The following is a 26,311-nucleotide window of genomic DNA, read 5'->3' as shown; positions in this document are numbered from 1 at the left end:
AGTCCATGAGCTAGTGACGTATGGGATAATGACTACCCAAGATGTGGATCTTTCCACACAAGAGTCACTAGAGAGGGAGGGATAAAATAAAGACAGCCAATTCCTGCTGAAAATAATCCACACCCAAAAATAAAGTTTAACGAAAAACATAAGCAGAAGATTCAAACTGAAACCGCTGCCTGAAGTACTTTTCTACCAAAAACTGCTTCAGAAGAAGAAAATACATCAAAATGGTAGAATTTAGTAAAAGTATGCAAAGAGGACCAAGTTGCTGCTTTGCAAATCTGGTCAACCGAAGCTTCATTCCTAAAACGCCCAGGAAGTAGAAACTGACCTAGTAGAATGAGCTGTAATTCTTTGAGGCGGAGTTTTACCCGACTCAACATAGGCAAGATGAATTAAAGATTTCAACCAAGATGCCAAAGAAATGGCAGAAGCTTTCTGGCCTTTTCTAGAACCGGAAAAGATAACAAATAAACTAGAAGTCTTACGGAAAGATTTCGTAGCTTCAACATAATATTTCAAAGCTCTAACAACATCCAAAGAATGCAACGATTTCTCCTTAGAATTCTTAGGATTAGGACATAATGAAGGAACCACAATTTCTCTACTAATGTTGTTGGAATTCACAACTTTAGGTAAAAATTCAAAAGAAGTTCGCAACACCGCCTTATCCTGATGAAAAATCAGAAAAGGAGACTCACAAGAAAGAGCAGATAATTCAGAAACTCTTCTGGCAGAAGAGATGGCCAAAAGGAACAAAACTTTCCAAGAAAGTAATTTAATGTCCAATGAATGCATAGGTTCAAACGGAGGAGCTTGAAGAGCTCCCAGAACCAAATTCAAACTCCAAGGAGGAGAAATTGACTTAATAACAGGTTTTATACGAACCAAAGCTTGTACAAAACAATGAATATCAGGAAGAATAGCAATCTTTCTGTGAAAAAGAACAGAAAGAGCAGAGATTTGTCCTTTCAAAGAACTTGCGGACAAACCCTTATCTAAACCATCCTGAAGAAACTGTAAAATTCTCGGTATTCTAAAAGAATGCCAAGAAAAATGATGAGAAAGACACCAAGAAATATAAGTCTTCCAGACTCTATAATATATCTCTCGAGATACAGATTTACGAGCCTGTAACATAGTATTAATCACAGAGTCAGAGAAACCTCTTTGACCAAGAATCAAGCGTTCAATCTCCATACCTTTAAATTTAAGGATTTGAGATCCTGATGGAAAAAAGGACCTTGTGACAGAAGGTCTGGTCTTAACGGAAGAGTCCACGGTTGGCAAGAGGCCATCCGGACAAGATCCGCATACCAAAACCTGTGAGGTCATGCCGGAGCTACCAGCAGAACAAACGAGCATTCCTTCAGAATCTTGGAGATTACTCTTGGAAGAAGAACTAGAGGCGAAAAGATATAGGCAGGATGATACTTCCAAGGAAGTGATAATGCATCCACTGCCTCCGCCTGAGGATCCCAGGATCTGGACAGATACCTGGGAAGTTTCTTGTTTAGATGGGACGCCATCAGATCTATTTCTGGAAGTTCCCACATTTGAACAATCTGAAGAAATATCTCTGGGTGAAGAGACCATTCGCCCGGATGCAACGTTTGGCGACTGAGATAATCCGCTTCCCAATTGTCTATACCTGGGATATGAACCGCAGAGATTAGACAGGAGCTGGATTCCGCCCAAACCAAAATTCGAGATACTTCTTTCATAGCCAGAGGACTGTGAGTCCCTCCTTGATGATTGATGTATGCCACAGTTGTGACATTGTCTGTCTGAAAACAAATGAACGATTTTCTCTTCAGAAAAGGCCAAAACTGAAGAGCTCTGAAAATTGCACGGAGTTCCAAAATATTGATCGGTAATCTCATCTCCTGAGATTCCCAAACTCCTTGTGCCGTCAGAGATCCCCACACAGCTCCCCAACCTGTGACACTTGCATCTGTTGAAATTACAGTCCAGGTCGGAAGCACAAAAGAAGCCCCTTGAATTAAACGATGGTGATCTGTCCACCATGTTAGAGAGTGTCGAACAATCGGTTTTAAAGATATTAATTGAGATATCTTCGTGTAATCCTTGCACCATTGCTTCAGCATACAGAGCTGAAGAGGTCGCATGTGAAAACGAGCAAAGGGGATCGCGTCCGATGCAGCAGTCATAAGACCTAGAATTTCCATGCATAAGGCTACCGAAGGGAATGATTGTGACTGAAGGTTTCGACAAGCTGCAATCAATTTTAGACGTCTCTTGTCTGTTAAAGACAGAGTCATGGACACTGAATCCATCTGGAAACCCAGAAAGGTTACCCTTGTCTGAGGAATCAAAGAACTTTTTGGTAAATTGATCCTCCAACCATGATCTTGAAGAAACAACACAAGTCGATTCGTATGAGATTCTGCTAAATGTAAAGACTGAGCAAGTACCAAGATATCGTCCAAATAAGGAAATACCACAATGCCCTGTTCTCTGATTACAGACAGAAGGGCACCGAGAACCTTTGTAAAGATTCTTGGAGCTGTAGCTAGGCCAAACGGCAGAGCCACAAACTGGTAATGCTTGTCCAGAAAAGAGAATCTCAGGAACTGATAATGATCTGGATGAATCGGAATATGCAGATATGCATCCTGTAAATCTATTGTGGACATATAATTCCCTTGCTGAACAAAAGGCAAGATAGTCCTTACAGTTACCATCTTGAACGTTGGAATTCTTACATAACGATTCAATATTTTTAGATCCAGAACTGGTCTGAAGGAATTCTCCTTCTTTGGTACAATGAAGAGATTTGAATAAAACCCCATCCCCTGTTCCGGAACTGGAATTGGCATAATTACTCCAGTCAACTCTAGATCTAAAACACATTTCAGAAATGCTTGAGCTTTTACTGGATTTACTGGGACACGGGAAAGAAAAAATCTCTTTGCAGGAGGTCTCATCTTGAAACCAATTCTGTACCCTTCTGAAACAATGCTCTGAATCCAAAGATTGTGAACAGAATTGATCCAAATTTCCTTGAAAAAACGTAACCTGCCCCCTACCAGCTGAGCTGGAATGAGGGCCGCACCTTCATGTGGACTTAGAAGCAGGCTTTGCCTTTCTAGCTGGCTTGGATTTATTCCAGACTGGAGATGGTTTCCAAACTGAAACTGCTCCTGAGGATGAAGGATCAGGCTTTTGTTCTTTGTTGAAACGAAAGGAACGAAAACTATTATTAGCCCTGCTTTTACCTTTAGATTTTTTATCCTGTGGTAAAAAAGTTCCTTTCCCACCAGTAACAGTTGAAATAATGGAATCCAACTGAGAACCAAATAATTTGTTACCCTGGAAAGAAATGGAAAGTAAAGTTGATTTAGAAGCCATATCAGCATTCCAAGTTTTAAGCCATAAAGCTCTTCTAGCTAAAATAGCTAGAGACATAAACCTGACATCAACTCTGATAATATCAAAAATGGCATCACAGATAAAATTATTAGCATGCTGTAGAAGAATAATAATATCATGAGAATCATGATGTGTTACTTGTTGCGCTAAAGTTTCCAACCAGAAAGTTGAAGCTGCAGCAACATCAGCCAAAGATATAGCAGGTCTAAGAAGATTACCTGAACACAGATAAGCTTTTCTTAGAAAGGATTCAATTTTCCTATCTAAAGGGTCCTTAAACGAAGTACCATCTGACGTAGGAATAGTAGTACGTTTAGCAAGGGTAGAAATAGCCCCATCAACTTTAGGGATTTTGTCCCAAAATTCTAATCTGTCAGACGGCACAGGATATAATCGCTTAAAACGTTTAGAAGGAGTAAATTAATTACCCAATTTATCCCATTCTTTGGAAATTACTGCAGAAATAGCATTAGGAACAGGAAAGACTTCTGGAATAACCACAGGAGCTTTAAATACCTTAACCAAACATTTAGAATTAGTATCAAGAGGACCAGAATCCTCTATTTCTAAAGCAATTAGTACTTCTTTAAGTAAAGAACGAATAAATTCCATTTTAAATAAATATGAAGATTTATCAGCATCAACCTCTGAGACAGAATCCTCTGAACCAGAAGAGTCATCAGAATCAGAATGATGATGTTCATTTAAAAATTCATCTGTAGGGAGAGAAGTTTTAAAAGATTTTTACGTTTACTAGAAGGAGAAATAACAGACATAGCCTTCTTTATGGATTCAGAAACAAAATCTCTTATATTATCAGGAACATTCTGCACCTTAGATGTTGAAGGAACTGCAACAGGCAATGGTACTTTACTAAAGGAAATATTATCTGCTTTAACAAGTTTGTCATGACAATCAATACAAACAGCTGGAGGAATAGCTACCAAAAGTTTACAGCAGATGCACTTAGCTTTGGTAGATCCAGCATTAGACAGCGATTTTCCTGTAGTATCTTCTGACTCAGATGCAACGTGAGACATCTTGCAATATGTAAGAGAAAAAACAACATATATATAAAGCAAAATTGATCAAATTCCTTAAATGACAGTTTCAGGAATGGGAAAAAATGCCAAAGAACAAGCTTCTAGCAACCAGAAGCAAAGAAAAATGAGACTTAAATAATGTGGAGACAAAAGCGACGCCCATATTTTTCGCGCCAATAAGACGCCCACATTATTTGGCGCCTAAATGCTTTTTGGCGCCAAAATGACGCCACATCCGGAACGCCGACATTTTTGGCGCAAAATAACGTCAAAAAAATGACGCAACTTCCGGCGACACGTATGACGCCGGAAACGGAAACTAATTTTTTGCGCCAAAAAAGTCCGCGCCAAGAATGACGCAATAAAATGAAGCGTTTTCAGCCCCCGCGAGCCTAACAGCCCACAGGGAAGAGTCAAATTTTTGAAGGTAAGAAAAAATGATTAAATCAAATGCATTATCCCAAATATGAAACTGACTGTCTGAAAATAAGGAAAGTTGAACATTCTGAGTCAAGGCAAATAAATGTTTGAATACATATATTTAGAACTTTATAAACAAAGTGCCCAACCATAGCTTAGAGTGTCACAGAAAATAAGATTTACTTACCCCAGGACACTCATCTACATGTTTGTAGAAAGCCAAACCAGTACTGAAACGAGAATCAGCAGAGGTAATGGTATATATAAGAGTATATCGTCGATCTGAAAAGGGAGGTAAGAGATGAATCTCTACGACCGATAACAGAGAACCTATGAAATAGACCCCGTAGAAGGAGATCACTGCATTCAAATAGGCAATACTCTCCTCACATCCCTCTGACATTCACTGCACGCTGAGAGGAAAACCGGGCTCCAACTTGCTGCGGAGCGCATAACGTAGAATCTAGCACAAACTTACTTCACCACCTCCATCGGAGGCAAAGTTTGTAAAACTGAATTGTGGGTGTGGTGAGGGGTGTATTTATAGGCATTTTGAGGTTTGGGAAACTTTGCCCCTCCTGGTAGGAATGTATATCCCATACGTCACTAGCTCATGGACTCTTGCTAATTACATGAAAGAAATACTTTTTACAATGTAAGGCCTTTTCAGTACAAGAGGTACACAATGTAAGAGGGGGTTCCACAATAGCTTCCAAACACAGAGCAATGAGTTTCCTCAATGGCAGACATGTTGAACAGACTAGTAATAACCACAGTAGTCGTTAAACACTTTATTTATTGAATTAAACAATTTTTCAAAAAACGCGTACTGCGCCTTTAAGAAATAAAGTGCACAATTTTTTTTAAAACTGCCTTCAAAAACTTTAAAAACACTATCTAATTTGATACACATACACAGTAGTGCCAAAAATTATTGCACCCTGAGGCAAAAGGGCAAAATTAAACTCTAAACATTCTTTATAACAAAAAATTTATTATATTTCAAAAAACGACCCCTGCACCTCACCACAGCTCTGCTGTGGCGCCTACCTGCCCCCAGGGAACTGCAAAAGGACTTGCTAATGATCCGATTAACAGTACATCAGTGTACACCCATCCGGAGCTAAAGCCTGCTGCCTTCACAGCCAGATGAACTGCGCGTCTGAGCGCGCGAAAATAGGCCCTGCCCATCATGGACGATGTTTACCTCAGACTATACAACGGCATGGGAAACGGTTCAGCCAAAACCCATGTGGTCCCCAAACATATTCATACAAAAACAGCTTATGGAAACGTTTGTTATTTCTTTTACTAATAAAAACTCAAACCGTTAAGCTGCCTCTCCCAGTGTCTGTTAATGCACCTGATATATACTGCAATATGAATAAAGCCCAGTATCATGTCCAATAATACATACAGGTTACCAGTAATACCCTCTGTTTCTAGGTCTACTGCTTACCCCTTCCCTAGTAGGGAAATAAATGTCAGCCAGTTCTGATACACCAAGTCTCCTCAGAAATAAAGGACTGAACATACCTCAATGCTGCTTGTAGCATGACACCGTTCTCCACACTGAAGATCTCTCTTATACTACCTTCAGAAGTTCTGTGGGAACCAACCTGGATCTTCGTTACAGCTGCTAAGATCATCCACCTCAGGGCAGAAATCTTCTTCCATATCCCCCTGAGGGAAATAGTACACACCGGTACCATTTAAAATAAAAAACTTCTTGATTGAAGAAACTAAAACTAACACCTCACTTTACCTCTTCCTAGTATAACACAGGCAAAGAGAATGACTGGTGGTGGAGGGGAAGGGAGGAGCTATATATACAGCTCTGTTGTGGTGCTCTTTGCCACTTCCTGTTAGCAGGAGGATAATATCCCACAAGGATGAAATCCGTGGACTCAACTTATCTTGTAGAAGAAATATACACTAGATTGAAATGTCAAGGAACTGTTAAGGCTTCCACCAACTCTGCCTGAGAATCTCTCGATCTCGATCCATACCTTGGTACTTTGTCATTGAGCAAGAAAGCCATCAGATCTATCTCTGTACACCCTCACCTGCAAAACACTGCCTGGTGTAGCGACCATTCCCCAGAGTGCAGAGTCTGTCTGCTCAGAAAATCCACTTCCCAATTGTCCACATCTGAAACAAGGAAGGCTGATATTTGATATTATGTCTCTGCTCAATGAAGGATACAAGACACTTCCAGCATCGCCAGAGAACTGGGAGTTCCACCCTGGTAATTGACATAGGCCACTGTAGTGATGTTGTCTAATTGAAATAGAATAAAAAACAAACATACGGAACACGACAACTGGGGACACGACTGAAGGGCATTAAAGATGGCCTTCAGTTCAAGAATGTTGATTGGAAGGATCGCTTCCTCTGGTTGCCAGGTTCCCTTCCTGAGCTCTCAGAGGACCCCACACAGCACCCCAGTCTGTCAAACTCGCATTTGTTGTTAAGATCTCACAGGATAGGCATAGGAAGCACATGCCCTGGAGAACGGGTTTCAGAGATAGCCACCAGAAAATAGACACTAGTCTCTTGATAGAGACATCACCTGAGACGGGTCTAAATAATTCTCGTTCCATTGCTTGAGCATACATAACTGTAGAGGTCTCAGATGAAAGCAAGCAAAAGGAATAGGGTCCAAAGCCACAACTTTAAGACCCACCACCTCCATGCATTGGGCCACTGAAGGCAGAGGAGTGGATTGAAGTAGACGGCAGGCAACATGAATCTTGCCTCTGTGTTGATCTGTGAGATAGGCATGCAAATAGAATCTATGATCCCCAGAAAGTTCACTCATGTTGGGGCGTGAAGGAACTCTTTTCCAGATTTAAATTTCCAGCCACGCGTCCGAAGATACCAGATTAACTTCTCTGTTTGAGATGTTGCTAAATGTAAAGATGGCGCTTGAACCAAGATGTCGTCCAAGTATGGCACCACAGCAATCCCCCCTGTAGTCTGACTATAGTAAGGAGAGCTCCTAGAACCTGTGTAAAGATCCTGGGAGCAGTAGCTTAAACTAAATGGAAGAACTATGAACTGGTAACTTGTCCTGAAAATAAAAAAAATGTAGGTACGGGGGGGGGGGGGGCGTGTCTGGACAGCGGCCATGATCAGAAGCATTTTCATGAAGCTCCTCAAGTGGATTTCAATATATATGGAAATATCTCTTCTCAAATGAGTAATTTTGCATTGAAAGAAATTGAGCTAACATCAGAGAAGAAAGGGAGCTGTTGGACATGTCAAACTGTATGATATCTTGTGCTGGGTTCAAACGAATAGAACCTGGAAAGTAGGCCGCAAATTCTCATATGTATACTTTACCCCCCTCGAGTACACTAATTACTCGAATAGAGCAGTATTTATCTGCTATAATTTGCTATTTAAGCCAGAACATCACATCAAGTTGATAACATGGAAGACTTCCATACTATTTTACAAGCTAAATTGGAATCCTTGGACCGGCTAGTGGATTGCTGATTTGTGGACCTAAGAGACATATGTAGGGCATCAAGAGCGGTGGGCTCACATACTGCAGTGCAAGGAGACATGCGGGAGACCGTGAGTGTTATTGGACATGATGAATCTGCAGATCCGCGATCTAAACAGTTCTCACATGAGATCTTATACGGCCCTAACCTGGCACCTCAATCTCAAGCCCAGAGAAGTCCCATATCAGAGGAACAACGCACAGATGGTCCCTTGTTGCCCTCGACTCCTCCGAGAGGGGAAGCGGCCGGTCCCCGAGGGGGTAATGAAGGCTCTGTAACTACACTGAAAATGAGACTAACGGATGATACCGGGATCCCAGTAGCTTTGAAGATGCTAGTCAGCAGCGTGCAGGGGAGTGACAGCATGGAGATTCTGTTGTGTAGGCAGGTAGGATTATGGCCTACCATGTCTTTTGCTGGTGTCTATGTGCCCGGATTTACAACGCTGCGAGCTGGGTGTACAAAATTGCGAGCTGGGCACTACCTTCCTCTCAATCGCCGCACTAGAGTTGGTGTTGGTTAAGGATGGACGCTCTGCAGTGGCTGCCATGCCATTCCACATTAGATTTGGATTTCCAGACTGTTGTGGAATTTGAACATTCTTGTTGAGGGATTGCAATTAAAGTTATTTTTCGGAATCCTCATTACTATATACTGTATATAATACTGTCATGTCCTTGTCTTTTTTACATAATCTTATACTCCGCGTTATCATTTGGCACATAACGGAAGATATAGGATAAGTGACCACGCTTGTTAATGATGTTATATACGAACCCCACCAGGCATGCTGAGGGTGTATGTTCAGAAACAAAGGTTGTTACTACTTTTATTATGCACAAACCCTATTTTACTGGTTCACAGTTTGTTTAGAAGGGGCAATATTATGAGTGCAGGTAGGCTTGCCTTTAAAAATGTGTACAGATCTCTTCTAGCCCTCTAAGTATGTATTCCTCCATATCATTAGGTCTGTTGAGCTAGTTTGCACTTGTTAACCCCGAAAGGTCAATGCTTTGATATTAGCTCATATGAACATCTATGCTGGGACGCTTTTCAAGTAGTTAGCATTACACTAAGTTTTCCCCCAGCGCTATGGGTGCATACTAATCCCCAAAGAAAGGGGTATAGATATTTCTTGAAAAACTCTTCTCATGCTGCCCCAAGAGCCTCCTAATGTATAAATAAAGAATTATTATATGCCATTAAGTTTTTTTTTTAAAACAAAGATATCAAACATGGGGTTTCCTTTGTGATAATTTTAGGATGTTTCTGGTTATACATAATAGGTATTTTCTGACCAACCATTAAGCTAGCTGTATGACAAGCATATTTTCTTTTAGTAAGCCATACATATGTTTGCGAGCTCAAAAGTGGTTTATTATCTGTGTGCAATTTTTCTCTGACAATAGGGTATTATGTTTATTTTCTCGAATGTTTATTGCATTCATAAACAAATCCTTTATTTTTCAAAGCCTTTGTAATAGTGGTCTAACTATGTGTTTCAAAGCTATGTGACACTATCATCTTATGATGCAGTTATTTACGTATAGCTACCTAAATGTGTGTAAGCTACTCTTTTTACTGTACTTATCAGTTACTAACTCACGTCTATATATATGGTATATAAACACCAGAGAGACCACAACAAAGACTAACTCATCCTACTGTTGTGTTGCAAGCCTATCTAGACCCAAAAGAGCTTATGAGCTGTATATATCATTGCTAGTATGTATATACAGATTGTTTGTCATTATTCTGTTATTAGGCAATATATACTAATATACTGATATTTATAATCTGATTCAGTCTCCCATATTTTCATATAGAACATCATTTTTAACATATATAATTTCTTGTGAGATATTCTATTTGGCAAACTACTTATCTAGGGAGACAAGCTTGTATTTGTTTGTTTTTTTTCTAGAAAACTAGGTATCAAATTACTATATATATATATATATATATATATATATATATATATATATATATATATATATATATATATATATATATATATATATGTTAGAATACTCATAGAAAAGAATGGTTGACTGTATGATGACTGTTTCCAAAAAATGTATTTTAATTTTTGTATTTTCCTTATGTCATTTTTCTTCAACATAATGTGAAATAGAGTCAATTCTGAATGTCATTATGTTATCTACATGTTGTAATGCTAAATACCTAAATAAAAAACTTTGCTTAAAAAAAATAAAAATGTAGGTACTGGTAATGATCTTAGTGAATAGGAATGTGAAGGTATGCGTCCTTCAGATTTATGGTGGTCATGAAATCGACCCTCCTGCATAAGAGGAAGAATGGACCTGATGGTCTCCATCTTGAAGGAAGGTACCCATAATTTGTTGAGGCACTTTAGGTCTAAAATGGGACGAAAGGTCCCCTCCTATTTGGAAAGATGAATAGGTTTGAATAAAACCCTTCTCCCCTCTCTGCCTAAGGTACAGGGACAACAACTGCCATAGATACCAGATCTACACAGGGTAGAAAGGTTGTTTTTTTCTGGCTTCCGAGATCCTTGAAAAGGTGGAACCTGCCCCTTTGAGGGCGAGACCGGAAACCTATTTTGTATCCCTGACATAGATGTCCAGAACCCAAGGGTCCTAAACGGACTGAGCCAAACGTCCTAAAACCAAGATAATCTGTCACCTACTTGACCTGACCCATCAGGCTGACTTGTTGTCTGAGGTCGATTTATTGGGCTGTATGTTCTTGTTCACACTGGGTTTGTCTTCCAGGTACTCCTGGGCGTTTCAGACTTGTTTGTTGCCATACTCCTGTGTCTGGGACGTTTTCGCTCCTTTTGTCAGAACAAAAGGACGTCCCCTTATTTCTAGATTTAATATCCTGGAGGAAGAAAAGCATAAATAATGACGTCACAAATAAAGGAACTAGATGTTTTTAGGGCCTGAATGCTGTTTTGGATACCCTCCAAAGGGATTCTACCAAAATCAGTTCAGATAAGGAGTCACACCAAAAGGTGGCAGTCCCCGCCACAATACCTACGACAGGTTGGAAAAGCAAGCCACCCTAAAGAAAGACCTCTCAGATATCCCTCTAGCTTTCTATCCATGGGATCCTTAACCCTTTAATGACCACAGCACTTTTCCATTTTCTGTCCGTTTGGGACCAAGGCTATTTTTACATTTTGCTGTGTTTGTGTTTAGCTGTAATTTTCCTCTTACTCATTTACTATACACACACATATTATATACCGTTTCTCGCCATTAAATGGACTTTCTCAAGATATCATTTTCATCATATCATTTACTATAAAAAAATTATAAAATATGAGAAAAAAAAATGGGGAAAAAAAAAAAAAAAACACTTTTTCTAACTTTGACCCCCAAAATCTGTTACACCTCTACAACCACCAAAAAACACCCATGCTAAATAGTTTCTAAATTTTGTCCTGAGTTTAGAAATACCCAATGTTTACATGTTCTTTGCTTTTTTTGCAAGTTATAGGGACATAAATACAAGTAGCACTTTGCTATTTCCAAACCACTTTTTTTTCAAAAATTAGCGCTAGTTACATTGGGACACTGATATCTTTCAGGAATCCTTGAATATCCATTGATATATATATATATATATATATATATATATATTTATATTTAAATATTGATATAGGCCCATTTTGGTATATTTTATGCCACCATTTCACCGCCAAATGAGATCAAATTAAAAAAAATTGTTAACTTTTTCACAATTTTTTTCACAAAATTTAGGTTTCTCATTGAAATTATTGCAATTATGCAATTGAGGCACAAATGGTTGTAAATGCTTCTCTGGGATCCCCTTTGTTCATAAATAGACATATATGGCTTTGGTATTGCTTTTTAGTAATTAGAAGGCCGCTAAATTCCACTGCGCACAACAAGTGTATTATGCCCAGCAGTGAAGGGGTTAATTAGGGAGCTTGTAGGGTTAAGTTTAGCTTTAGTGTAGTAGACAACCCAAAGTATTGATCTAGGCCCATTTTGGTATATTTCATGCCACAATTTCCCTGCCAAATGCAATCAAATAAAAAAAAAAAAAATCATTCACTTTTTCACAAACTTTAGTTTTCTCACTGAAATTATTTACAAACAGCTTGCGCAATTATGGCACAAATGGTTGTAAATGCTTCTCTGGGATCCCCTTTGTTCAGAAATAGCAGACATATATGGCTTGGCATTGCTTTTTGGTAATTAGAAGGCCACAAAATGATGCTGCGCATCACACGTGTATTATGTCTAGCAGTGAAGGGGTTAATTAGGTAGCTTGTAGGGAGCTTGCAGGGTTAATTTTAGCTTTAGTGTAGAGATCAGCCTCCCACCTGACACATCAGACCCCCTGATCCCTCCCAAACAGTGCTCTTCCCACCCCCACCCCACAATTGTCCCCCGCCATCTTAAGTACTGGCAGAAAGTCTGCCAGTACTAATATAAAAGGTATTTTTAAAAAATATATATTTTTATAGCATATTTACATATGCTGATGTGTAGGATTCCCCCCTTAGCCCCCAACCTCCCTGATCCCCCCCCAAACAGCTCTCTAACCCTCCCCCTCTACCTTACTGGGAGCCATCTTGGGTAGTGGCAGCTGTCTGCCAGTACCCAGTTTCTGCAAAAAAATGCTTTTTTTTATTATTTTTTCTTTTTTTTTTTTTTCTTTTTTTTTTCTGTAGTGTAGCTTCCCCCCAAAGAACAACCCCCCTCCACCTCCCAGATCACTTTTTAACCAACTATTATTTTCAAGCGTTTTCTGTAGTGTAGCCGTTCCCACCCCGTGGCACGCGCTCGTCCGTGTGCGCCCCCTCAACGTCATATGGCTCATCGATGGCCGCCCACCCGCCTCCCACATAAGCTCCACCCACCGATACCGGCCATCGATGTCCGGTGCAGAAGGGGCCACAGAGTGGCTCTCTCTGCATCGGATGGCCAAGGGTGGTTATTACAGGATGCCTCAATATCGAGGCATCACTGCAATAACCGGAAAACGGCTGGAAGCAATCAGGATCGCTTCCAGCTGCTTTCCAGACCAAGGACGTACGCCATACGTCCTCGGTCATTAACTGTACTTTTTTTGGAGGACGTATGGCACATGTCCTTAGTCGTTAAGGGGTTAAAAAACAGAATTTATGCTTACCTGATAAATTTCTCTCTTGTGATGTATCGAGTCCACGGATTCATCCATACTTATGGGATATTCTCCTTCCCTACAGGAAGTGGCAGAGAGAGCACTCACAGCAGAGCTGTCCATATAGCTCCTCCCTTAGCCCCAGCCTCCAGTCATTCGACCAAAGGCTAGGAAGAAAAAGGAGAAACTATAGGGTGCAGTGGTGAATTAAGTTTTTTAAATAAAAATATACTACCCGTCTTAAATAGACAGGGAGGGCCGTGGACTCAATACATCACAAGAGAAAGAAATTTTTCAGGTAAGCAAATTCTGTTTTCTCTTGTAAGATGTATCGAGTCCACGGATTCATCCATACTTATGGGATACCAATACCAAAACTTTAGGACACGGATGAAGGGAGGGACAAGACAGGTACCTTAAATGGAAGGCACCACTGCTTGTAGAACCTCTCTCCCAAAAATAGCCTCCAAAGAAGCAAAAGTATCAAATTTGGAAAATTTTGAAAAAGTATGAAGCGAAGACCAAGTCGCCGCCTTACAAATCTGTTCAACAGAAGCCTAATTTTTAAAAGCCCATGTGGAAGCCACTGCTCTAGTAGAATGAGCAGTAATTCTTTCAGGAGGCTGCTGGCCAGCAGTCTCATAAGCCAAACGGATGAAGCTTTTCAGCCAAAAGGAAAGAGGTAGCCGTAGCCTTTTGACCTCTCCCTTTACCAGAATAAACAACAAACAATGAAGATGTTTGACGGAAATCTTTAGTTGCTTGTAAGTAGAAATTTAAAGCACGAACCACATCAAGATTGTGCAACAGACGTTCCTTCTTTGATGAAGGATTAGGACACAGAGAAGGAACAACAATCTCCTTATTGATATTCCTATTAGAAACAACCTTAGGAAGAAACTCAGGTTTGGTACGCAAAACCACCTTATCTGCATGGAAAACTAGGTAAGGTGAGTCACACTGTAAAGCAGATAACTCAAACTCTTCGAGCCGAAGAGATAGCTACTAAAAACAAAACTTTCCAAGATAGAAGCTTAATATCTATGGAATGCATAGGTTCAAACGGAACCCCTTGAAGAACTTTAAGAACCAAGTTTAGGCTCCATGGCGGAGCAACAGGTTTAAATACAGGCTTGACCCTGACCAAGGCCTGAATAAATGCTTGAACGTCTGGAACATCTGCCAGACGTTTGTGTAAAAGAATAGACAGAGCATATATTTGTCCCTTTAAGGAACTAGCTGATAATCCTTTCTCCAATCCTTCTTGGGGAAAGGACAAAATTCTAGGAATCCTAATCTTACTCCATGAGTAACTCTTAGATTCACACCAACAAAGATATTTGTGCCAAAACTTATAATAGATTTTCCTGGTAACAGGCTTTCTAGCCTGAATCAGGGTATCAATTACCGACTCAGAGAAACCACGCTTTGATACAATCAGGCATTCAATCTCCAAGCAGTCAGACGCAGAGAAATTAGATTTGGATGCTTGAACGGACCTTGGATTAGAAGGTCCTGCCTCATTGGCAGAGTCCACGGTGGAACAGATGATATGTCCACCAGGTCTGCATACCAAGTCCTGCGTGGCCACGCAGACGCTATCAGAATCACCGAAGCTCTCTCCTGCTTGATTCTGGCAATCAGACGTGGGAGGAGAGGAAACGGTGGAAATACATAAGCCAGATTGAAGGACCAAGGCACTGCTAGAGCATCTATCAGTACCGCCTGGGGATCCCGGGACCTGGACCCGTAACGAGGAAGTTTGGCGTTCTGTCGGGATGCCATAAGATCCAATTCTGGTGTGCCCCCTAGCTGAGTCAGCTGGGCAAATACCTCCGGATGGAGCTCCCACTCCCCCGGATGAAAAGTTTGACGACTTAGGAAATCCGCCTCCCAGTTCTCTACCCCTGGGATATGGATTGCTGAGAGATGGCAAGAGTGATCCTCCGCCCATCGGATTATTTTGGTTACCTCCATCATCGCTAGAGAACTAAGTGTTCCTCCTTGATGATTGATATAGGCTACAGTCGTGATGTTGTCCGACTAAAATCTGATGAATTTGGCCGCAGCTAGCTGAGGCACGCCTGAAGCGCATTGAATATCGCTCTCAGTTCTAGAATGTTTATCGGGAGGAGAGATTCCTCCCAAGACCATAAGCCCTGTGTTTTCAGGGATTTCCAGACTGCACCCCAGCCTAGCAGGCTGGTATCTGTCGTTACTATGAGCCACTCTGGCCTACGGAAACACATTCCCTGAGACAGGTGGTCCTGAGACAACTACCAGAGAAGAGAATCTCTGGTCTCTTGGTCCAGATGCAGTTGAGGAGATAAATCTGCATAATCCCCATTCCACTGTTTGAGCATGCATAGTTGCAGTGGTCTGAGGTGTAGGCGGGCATAGGGAACTATGTCCATTGCCGCTACCATGAGTCCAATTACCTCCATATACTGAGCCACTGATGGCCGAGGAATGGAATGAAGAGCTCGGCAAGTGATTAAACGTTTTGATTTTCTGACCTCCTAGAATTTTCATTTCTACCGAGTCTATCAGAGTCCCTAGGAAGGAAACTCTTGTGAGAGGGACGAGAGAACTCTTTTTTTATGTTCACCTTCCACCCGTGAGATCTCAGAAAAGCCAACACGATGTCCGTGTGAGACTTGGCTAGCTGGAAAGTCGACGCCTGAATTAAGATGTCGTCTAGATAAGGCGCCACTGCTATACCCCGCGGTCTTAGAACCGCCAAAAGGGACCCTAGCACCTTTGTGAAAATTCTGGGAGCCGTGGCCAACCCAAAGGGAAGGGCCACAAACTGGTAATGCCTGTCCAGAAAGGCGAATCTGAGGAATTGATGATGATCTCTGAATAGGGATGTGTAGATACGTATCCTTTAAATCCACGGTAGACATATATTGACCCTCCTGGATCAGAGGAAGAATAGTCCGAATAGTCTCCATGCTGAAAGATGGTACTCTGAGGAATTTGTTTAGAATTTTGAGATCCAAGATTGGTCTGAAAACATAATTTATGCTTACCTGATAAATTCCTTTCTCCTGTAGTGTAGTCAGTCCACGGGTCATCCATTACTTATGGGATTATATCTCCTCCCTAACAGGAAGTGCAAGAGGATCACCCAAGCAGAGCTGCTATATAGCTCCTCCCCTCTACGTCATACCCAGTCATTCGACCGAAACCAAACGAGAAAGGAGAAACTATAGGGTGCAGTGGTGACTGGAGTTTAATTTAAAATTTAGACCTGCCGCAAAAACAGGGCGGGCCGTGGACTGACTACACTACAGGAGAAAGGAATTTATCAGGTAAGCATAAATTATGTTTTCTCCTGTTAAGTGTAGTCAGTCCACAGGTCATCCATTACTTATGGGATACCAATACCAAAGCTAAAAGTACACGGATGACGGGAGGGACAGGCAGGACCTTTACACGGAAGGAACCACTGCCTGAAGAACCTTTCTCCCAAAAACAGCCTCCGAAGAAGCAAAAGTGTCAAATTTGTAAAATTTTGAAAAGGTGTGAAGTGAAGACCAAGTTGCAGCCTTGCAAATCTGTTCAACAGAGGCCTCATTTTTAAAGGCCCAAGTGGAAGCCACAGCTCTGGTAGAATGAGCTGTAATTCTTTCAGGAGGCTGCTGTCCAGCAGTCTCATAGGCTAAACGTACTATGCTATGAAGCCAGAAGGAGAGAGAGGTAGCCGAAGCCTTTTGACCTCTCCTCTGTCCAGAATAAACGACAAACAGGGAAGAAGTTTGTCGAAAATCTTTAGTTGCCTGCAAATAAAATTTCAGGGCACGGACGACGTCCAGATTGTGTAGAAGTCGTTCCTTCTTTGAAGAAGGGTTAGGGCACAATGATGGAACAACAATCTCTTGATTGATATTCCTGTTAGTGACTACCTTAGGTAAGAACCCAGGTTTAGTACGCAGAACTACCTTGTCTGAATGAAAAATCAGATAAGGAGAATCACAATGTAAGGCCGATAACTCAGAGACTCTTCGAGCCGAGGAAATAGCCATTAAAAACAGAACTTTCCAAGATAACAGCTTGATATCAATGGAATGAAGGGGTTCAAACGGAACACCCTGTAAAACGTTAAAAACTAAGTTTAAGCTCCATGGCGGAGCAACAGTTTTAAACACAGGCTTAATCCTGGCCAAAGCCTGACAAAAAGCCTGAACGTCTGGAACTTCTGACAGACGTTTGTGTAAAAGGATGGACAGAGCTGAGATCTGTCCCTTTAACGAACTAGCAGATAAACCCTTTTCTAAACCTTCTTGTAGAAAAGACAATATCCTAGGAATCCTAACCTTACTCCATGAGTAACTCTTGGATTCGCACCAATGCAAGTATTTACGCCATATTTTATGGTAAATTTTCCTGGTAACAGGTTTCCTAGCCTGTATTAAGGTATCAATCACTGACTCAGAGAATCCACGCTTTGATAGAATCAAGCGTTCAATCTCCATGCAGTCAGCCTCAGAGAAATTAGATTTGGATGTTTGAAAGGACCCTGAACCAGAAGGTCCTGTCTCAGAGGCAGAGACCATGGTGGACAGGACGACATGTCCACTAGATCTGCATACCAGGTCCTGCGTGGCCACGCAGGCGCTATTAGAATCACCGATGCTCTCTCCTGTTTGATCCTGGCAATCAATCGAGGAAGCATCGGGAAGGGTGGAAACACATAGGCCATGTTGAAGACCCAAGGTGCTGTCAGAGCATCTATCAGTACCGCTCCCGGGTCCCTGGACCTGGATCCGTAACAAGGAAGCTTGGCGTTCTGGCGAGACGCCATGAGATCCAGATCTGGTTTGCCCCAACGCCGAAGCAGTTGGGCAAACACCTCCGGATGAAGTTCCCACTCCCCCGGATGAAAAGTCTGACGACTTAGAAAATCCGCCTCCCAGTTCTCCACGCCTGGAATGTGGATCGCTGACAGGTGGCAAGAGTGAGACTCTGCCCAGCGAATTATCTTTGAGACTTCCATCATCGCTAGGGAACTCCTTGTCCCTGCCTGATGGTTGATGTAAGCCACAGTCGTGATGTTGTCCGACTGAAACCTGATGAACCTCAGAGTTGCTAACTGAGGCCAAGCCAGAAGGGCATTGAAAACTGCTCTTAATTCCAGAATGTTTATTGGGAGGAGACTCTCCTCCTGAGTCCATGATCCCTGAGCCTTCAGGGAAATCCAGACAGCGCCCCAACCTAGCAGGCTGGCGTCTGTTGTTACAATCGTCCAATCTGGCCTGCTGAAGGGCATCCCCCTGGACAGATGTGGTCGAGAAAGCCACCATAGAAGAGAATCTCTGGTCTCTTGATCCAGATTCAGCATAGGGGACAAATCTGAGTAATCCCCATTCCACTGACTTAGCATGCACAATTGCAGTGGTCTGAGATGCAGGCGCGCAAAAGGTACTATGTCCATTGCCGCTACCATTAAGCCGATTACCTCCATGCATTGAGCCAGACGGGTGTTGAATGGAATGAAGGACACGGCAAGCATTTAGAAGTTTTGTTAACCTGTCTTCTGTCAGGTAAATTTTCATTTCTACAGAATCTATAAGAGTCCCCAAGAAGGGAACTCTTGTGAGTGGAAATAGAGAACTCTTTTCTACGTTCACCTTCCACCCATGCGACCTTAGAAATGCCAGAACTAACTCTGTATGAGACTTGGCATTTTGGAAGCTTGACGCTTGTATCAGAATGTCGTCTAGGTACGGAGCTACCGATATTCCTCGCGGTCTTAGTACCGCCAGAAGAGAGCCCAGAACCTTTGTAAAGATTCTTGGAGCCGTAGCTAACCCGAAGGGAAGAGCTACAAACTGGTAATGCCTGTTTAGGAAGGCAAAGCTTAGGTACCGATAATGATCCTTGTGAATCGGAATGTGAAGGTAGGCATCCTTTAAATCCACTGTGGTCATGTACTGACCCTTTTGGATCATAGGTAAGATTGTCCGAATAGTTTCCATTTTGAACGATGGAACTCTTAGGAATTTGTTTAGGATCTTTAAGTCCAAGATTGGTCTGAAGGTTCCCTCTTTTTTGGGAACCACAAACAGATTTGAGTAAAACCCTTGTCCGTGTTCCGACCGCGGAACCGGGTGGATCACTCCCATTAGTAAAAGGTCTTGTACACAGCGTAGAAACGCCTCTTTCTTTATCTGGTTTGCTGACAACCTTGAAAGATGAAATCTCCCTTTTGGAGGAGAGGCTTTGAAGTCCAGAAGATATCCCTGGGATATGATCTCTAACGCCCAGGGATCCTGGACATCTCTTGCCCAAGCCTGGGCGAAGAGAGAAAGTCTGCCCCCCACTAGATCCGTTTCCGGATCGGGGGCCCTCACTTCATGCTGTCTTAGGGGCAGCAGCAGGCTTTCTGGCCTGCTTGCCCTTGTTCCAGGACTGGTTAGGTTTCCAGCCCTGTCTGTAGCGAGCAACAGTTCCTTCCTGTCTTGGAGCGGAGGAGGTTGATGCTGCTCCTGCCTTGAAGTTACGAAAGGCACGAAAATTAGACTGTTTAGTCTTTGGTTTGGCCCTGTCTTGAGGCAGGGCATGGCCCTTACCTCCAGTGATGTCAGCGATAATTTCTTTCAAACCGGGCCCGAATAATGTCTGCCCTTTGAAAGGTATGTTAAGCAATTTAGATTTAGAAGTCACATCGGCTGACCAGGATTTAAGCCACAGCGCTCTACGCGCTTGAATTGCGAATCCGGAGTTCTTAGCCGTAAGCTTAGTTAAGTGTACTACGGCATCAGAAATAAATGAATTAGCTAGCTTAAGGACTTTAAGCTTGTCTATAATCTCATCCAATGGAGCTGAGCTAATGGTCTCTTCCAGAGACTCAAACCAGAATGCCGCCGCAGCCGTGACAGGCGCAATGCATGCAAGGGGTTTTAATATAAAACCTTGTTGAACAAACATTTTCTTAAGGTAACCCTCTAACTTTTTATCCATTGGATCTGAAAAAGCACAGCTATCCTCCACCGGGATAGTGGTGCGCTTAGCCAGAGTAGAAACTGCTCCCTCCACCTTAGGGACCGTCTGCCATAAGTCCCGTGTGGTGGCATCTATTGGAAACATTTTTCTAAATATAGGAGGGGGTGAAAAAGGCACACCGGGTCTATCCCACTCCTTGTTAATAATTTCTGTAAGCCTCTTAGGTATAGGAAAAACGTCAGTACACACCGGTACCGCATAGTATCTATCCAGCCTACATAACTTCTCTGGAATTGCAACCGTGTTACAATCATTCAGAGCCGCTAATACCTCCCCTAGTAATACACGGAGGTTCTCAAGCTTAAATTTAAAATTTGAAATGTCTGAGTCCACTTTACTTGGATCAGATCCGTCACCCACAGAATGAAGCTCTCCGTCCTCATGTTCTGCAAATTGTGACGCAGTATCAGACATGGCTCTAATATTATCAGCGCACTCTGTTCTTACCCCAGAGTGATCGCGTTTACCCCTAAATTCTGGCAATTTAGATAATACTTCAGTCATAACATTAGCCATGTCTTGCAAAGTGATTTGTAAGGGCCGCCCTGATGTACTTGGCGCCACAATATCACGCACCTCCTGAGCGGGAGGCGAAGGTACTGACACGTGAGGAGAGTTAGTCGGCATAACTTCCCCCTCGTTGTCTGGTGAAATTTTCTTTACATGTACAGATTGGCTTTTATTTAAAGTAGCATCAATGAAATTAGTACACAAATTTCTATTGGGCTCCACATTGGCCTTTAAACATATTGCACAAAGAGATTCCTCTGTGTCAGACATGTTTAAACAAACTAGCAATGAAACTAGCAAGCTTGGAAAATACTTTTCAAATAAATTTACAAGCAATATAAAAAACGTTACTGTGCCTTTAAGAAGCACAAAAAAACTGTCACAGTTGAAATAACAATGAACCAAATTAGTTATAGCAACCAAATTTTCACAGTAAATGTAATAAGTTAGCAAAGGATTGCACCCACCAGCAAATGGATGATTAACCCCTTAGTACCCAAAAAACGGATAACAATTTAAAATAAACGTTTTTATCACAGTCAAAACACAGTCTCACAGGTCTGCTGTGAGTGATTACCTCCCTCAAAACTAGTTTTGGAGACCCCTGGGCTCTGTAGAGACGTCCTGGATCATGGAGGCAGAAATAGGAAGACTGACTGAATTTTTACTGCGCAATAAAGCGCCAAAATAGGCCCCTCCCACTCATAATACAACAGTGGGGAAGCTCAGTAAACTGATTTTATTCATAAACAAACGACAGCCATGTGGTAAAATAATGCCCATAAAGTTTTATCACCAAGTACCTCAGAGAAAAACGATTAACATGCCAGTAAACGTTTAAAAATAAAATTATGAAATGTTATTAATAAGCCTGCTGCTAGTCGCTTTCACTGCAGTGGAGGCTCAAATATAAGTTAAATGTATACAGTATTTTCTTAGTGAAGTTCCATTCCCTAGAAATACCACAGTGTAAATATACATACATATCAGCCTGATACCAGTCGCTACTACTGCATTTAAGGCTGCACTTACATTACATCGGTATTAGCAGTATTTTCTCAGTCAGTTCCATTCCTTAGAAAATAATATACTGCAACATACCTCCTTGCAGGTGAACCCTGCCCGCTGTCCCCTGTTCTGAAGTTACCTCACTCCTCAGAATGGCCGAGAACAGCAAATGGATCTTAGTTACGACCGCTAAGATCATACACAAACTCAGGTAGATTCTTCTTCTAATACTGCCTGAGAAAAAACACACTCCGGTGCTGTTTAAAATAATAAACTTTTGATTGAAGAAATAAAAACTAAGTTTAACAACCACAGTCCTCTCACACGTCCTATCTATTAGTTAGGTGCAAGAGAATGACTGGGTATGACGTAGAGGGGAGGAGCTATATAGCAGCTCTGCTTGGGTGATCCTCTTGCACTTCCCGTTAGGGAGGAGATATAATCCCATAAGTAATGGATGACCCGTGGACTGACTACACTTAACAGGAGAAAGTTCCCTCTTTTTTGGGAACCACAAACAGGTTGGAGTAAAAACCTAGCCCTTGTTCTGCTCTTGGAACTGGGCGGATCACTCCCATGGTATGTAGGTCTTCTACACAGTGTAAGAACGCCTCTCTTTGTCTGGTTTGCAGACAATTGAGAAATCTCCCCCTGGGGGGGGGAGTCTGAATTCCAGAAGATATCCTTGGGACACAATTTCTAAAGCCCAGGAATCGTGAACATCTCTTGCCCAAGTCCCGGATCGGGGGCTACCCCTTCATGCTGTCTTAGAGGCAGCAGCAGGCTTCTTGGCCTGTTTACCTTTGTTCCAAGCCTGGTTAGGTCTCCAGACTGATTTGGATTTGACAGAATTCCGCTCTTGCTTTGCTGCAGGGGAAGCTGAAGCGGGACCACCCTTGAAGTTCCGAAAGGAACAAAAATTATTTTGTTTGGTCCTCATCTAATTTGTTTTATCCTGAGGGAGGGCATGGCCTTTCCCTCCAGTGATGTCTGAAATAATTTCTTTCAGTGCAGGCCCGAATAGGGTCTTTCCTTTGAAACGGATGTTCAACAAATAGATTTTGATGACACATCAGCAGACCAGGACTTGAGCCATAACGCCCTGCGTGCTAAAATGGCAAAAACTGAATTCTTTGCCGCTAATTTAGCCATTTGGAAAGCGGCATCTGTAATGAAAGAATTAGCCAACTTAAGGGCCTTAATTCTATCCATAATATCCTCTAATGGAGTCTCCACCTGAAGAGTCTCTTCTAGAGCCTCAAACCAGAAAGCAGCTGCAGTAGTTACAGGAACAATGCATGCAATAGGTTGAAGAAGAAAACCTTGATGAACAAAAATTTTCTTTAGGAGACCCTCTAATTTTTTATCCATAGGATCTATGAAAGCACAACTGTCTTTGATAGGTATAGTTGTACGCTTAGCAAGAGTAGAAATAGCTCCCTCCACCTTAGGAACAGTCTGCCACGAGTCCTGTATGGTGTCAAATATGGGAAACATTTTCTTAAAAACAGGAGGGGGAGCGAACGGAATGCCTGGTCTATCCCACTCCTTAGTAACAATAGTCACAATCCTCTTAGGGACTGGAAAAACATCAGTGTAAACAGGAACCTTTACACAATTTCTCTGGGACCACTATAGGGTCACAATCGTCTAGAGTAGCTAATACCTCCTTGAGCAATAAGCGGAGGTGTTCAAGCTTAAATTTAAAGGCAGTCATATCAGAATCTGTCTGAGGGAGCGTCTTTCCTGAATCAGAAATCTCTTCCTCAGATAACAAATCCCTTACCCCTACTTCAGAACATTGTGAGGGTATATCGGATACGGCTACTAAAGCGTCAGACGACTCAGAATTTGTTCTTAACCCAGAGCTGTCACGCTTTCCTTGTAAACCAGGCAGTTTAGAGAAAACCTCTGAGGGTTTTATTCATAACTGTGTCCATGTCTTGTAAAGTAAATGAATTAGACTCACTAGAGGTACTTGGCGTCACTTGTGCAGGCGTTACTGGTTGTGACACTTGGGGAGAGCTAGATGCTAAACCCTCATTTCCTTCTAACTGAGAATCATCTATTGCAATATTTTTAAGTGCTAAAATATGCTCTTTATAATTTATAGACATATCAGTGCAAGTGGGACACATTCTAAGAGGGGGTTCCACAATGTCTTCTAAACACATAGAACAAGGATTTTCCTTGGTGTCAGACATATTAAACAGGCTAGTAATGTAACAAGCAAGCTTGGAAAACACTTTAATCAAAGTAAATAACACTTTAAACAAAAACGGTACTGTGCCTTTAAGAGAAAAAAAGCTGCACAAACTCTGCAAAACAGTGTAAAAAAAGCAGTAAACGACGAAATTTTTACAGTAGCATCATAAAGCCTTAGTAACTTTGCACCACTATGCAAAACATAATTCATGCTTACCTGATAAATTTATTTCTCTTGTAGTGTATCCAGTCCACGGATCATCCATTACTTGTGGGATATTCTCCTTCCCAACAGGAAGTTGCAAGAGGATCACCCACAGCAGAGCTGCTACATAGCTCCTCCCCTCACTGCCATATCCAGTCATTCGACCAAAACAAGCCGAGAAAGGATAAACCATAGGGGTGCAGTGGTGACTGTAGTTTAATTAAAATTTAGACCTGCCTGAAAAGGACAGGGCGGGCCGTGGACTGGATACACTACAAGAGAAATAAATTTATCAGGTAAGCATAAATTATGTTTTCTCTTGTTAAGTGTATCCAGTCCACGGATCATCCATTACTTGTGGGATACCAATACCAAAGCTAAAGTACACGGATGATGGGAGGGACAAGGCAGGAACCACTGCCTGTAGAACCTTTCTCCCAAAAACAGCCTCCGAAGAAGCAAAAGTATCAAATTTGTAAAATTTGGAAAAAGTATGAAGGGAAGACCAAGTTGCAGCCTTGCAAATCTGTTCAACAGAGGCCTCATTTTTAAAGGCCCAGGTGGAAGCCACAGCTCTAGTAGAATGAGCTGTAATCGTTTCAGGAGGCTGCTGTCCAGCAGTCTCATAGGCTAAACGGATTATACTCCGAAGCCAAAAAGAAAACAGAATTTATGTTTACCTGATAAATTTCTTTCTCCAACGGTGTGTCCGGTCCACGGCGTCATCCTTACTTGTGGGATATTCTCTTCCCCAACAGGAAATGGCAAAGAGCCCAGCAAAGCTGGTCACATGATCCCTCCTAGGCTCCGCCTACCCCAGTCATTCGACCGACGTTAAGGAGGAATATTTGCATAGGAGAAACCATATGGTACCGTGGTGACTGTAGTTAAAGAAAATAAAATATCAGACCTGATTAAAAAAAAACCAGGGCGGGCCGTGGACCGGACACACCGTTGGAGAAAGAAATTTATCAGGTAAACATAAATTCTGTTTTCTCCAACATCGGTGTGTCCGGTCCACGGCGTCATCCTTACTTGTGGGAACCAATACCAAAGCTTTAGGACACGGATGAAGGGAGGGAGCAAATCAGGTCACCTAAATGGAAGGCACCACGGCTTGCAAAACCTTTCTCCCAAAAATAGCCTCAGAAGAAGCAAAAGTATCAAACTTGTAAAATTTGGTAAAAGTGTGCAGTGAAGACCAAGTCGCTGCCCTACATATCTGATCAACAGAAGCCTCGTTCTTGAAGGCCCATGTGGAAGCCACAGCCCTAGTGGAATGAGCTGTGATTCTTTCGGGAGGCTGCCGTCCGGCAGTCTCGTAAGCCAATCTGATGATGCTTTTAATCCAAAAAGAGAGAGAGGTAGAAGTTGCTTTTTGACCTCTCCTTTTACCTGAATAAACAACAAACAAGGAAGATGTTTGTCTAAAATCCTTTGTAGCATCTAAATAGAATTTTAGAGCGCGAACAACATCCAAATTGTGCAACAAACGTTCCTTCTTTGAAACTGGTTTTGGACACAGAGAAGGTACGATAATCTCCTGGTTAATGTTTTTGTTAGAAACAACTTTTGGAAGAAAACCAGGTTTAGTACGTAAAACCACCTTATCTGCATGGAACACCAGATAAGGAGGAGAACACTGCAGAGCAGATAATTCTGAGACTCTTCTAGCAGAAGAAATCGCAACTAAAAACAAAACTTTCCAAGATAATAACTTAATATCAACGGAATGTAAGGGTTCAAACGGAACCCCCTGAAGAACTGAAAGAACTAAATTGAGACTCCAAGGAGGAGTCAAAGGTTTGTAAACAGGCTTGATTCTAACCAGAGCCTGAACAAAGGCTTGAACATCTGGCACA

At 41.9% G+C, this 26,311-nt stretch overlaps 1 protein-coding gene across 1 annotated transcript in view; it reads right to left on the bottom strand.

Moving 5' to 3' along the window:
* USP7 (ubiquitin specific peptidase 7) overlaps positions 1–26,311 on the bottom strand; it is a 345,176-nt gene that overhangs the window by 42,416 nt on the left and 276,449 nt on the right. The window contains exon 28 of the mRNA XM_053694268.1: positions 6,926–7,010. Coding sequence (XP_053550243.1) covers positions 6,926–7,010 — 85 coding nt within the window. The remainder of the gene's footprint in view (positions 1–6,925; positions 7,011–26,311) is intronic.

This window comes from Bombina bombina, chromosome 11 (assembly GCF_027579735.1).
Source record: "Bombina bombina isolate aBomBom1 chromosome 11, aBomBom1.pri, whole genome shotgun sequence".
Classification (NCBI taxonomy): Eukaryota; Metazoa; Chordata; class Amphibia; order Anura; family Bombinatoridae; genus Bombina; species Bombina bombina.
Note: the sequence above shows the minus strand (reverse complement) of the source record. Positions and strands in the feature narration are given on the sequence as shown.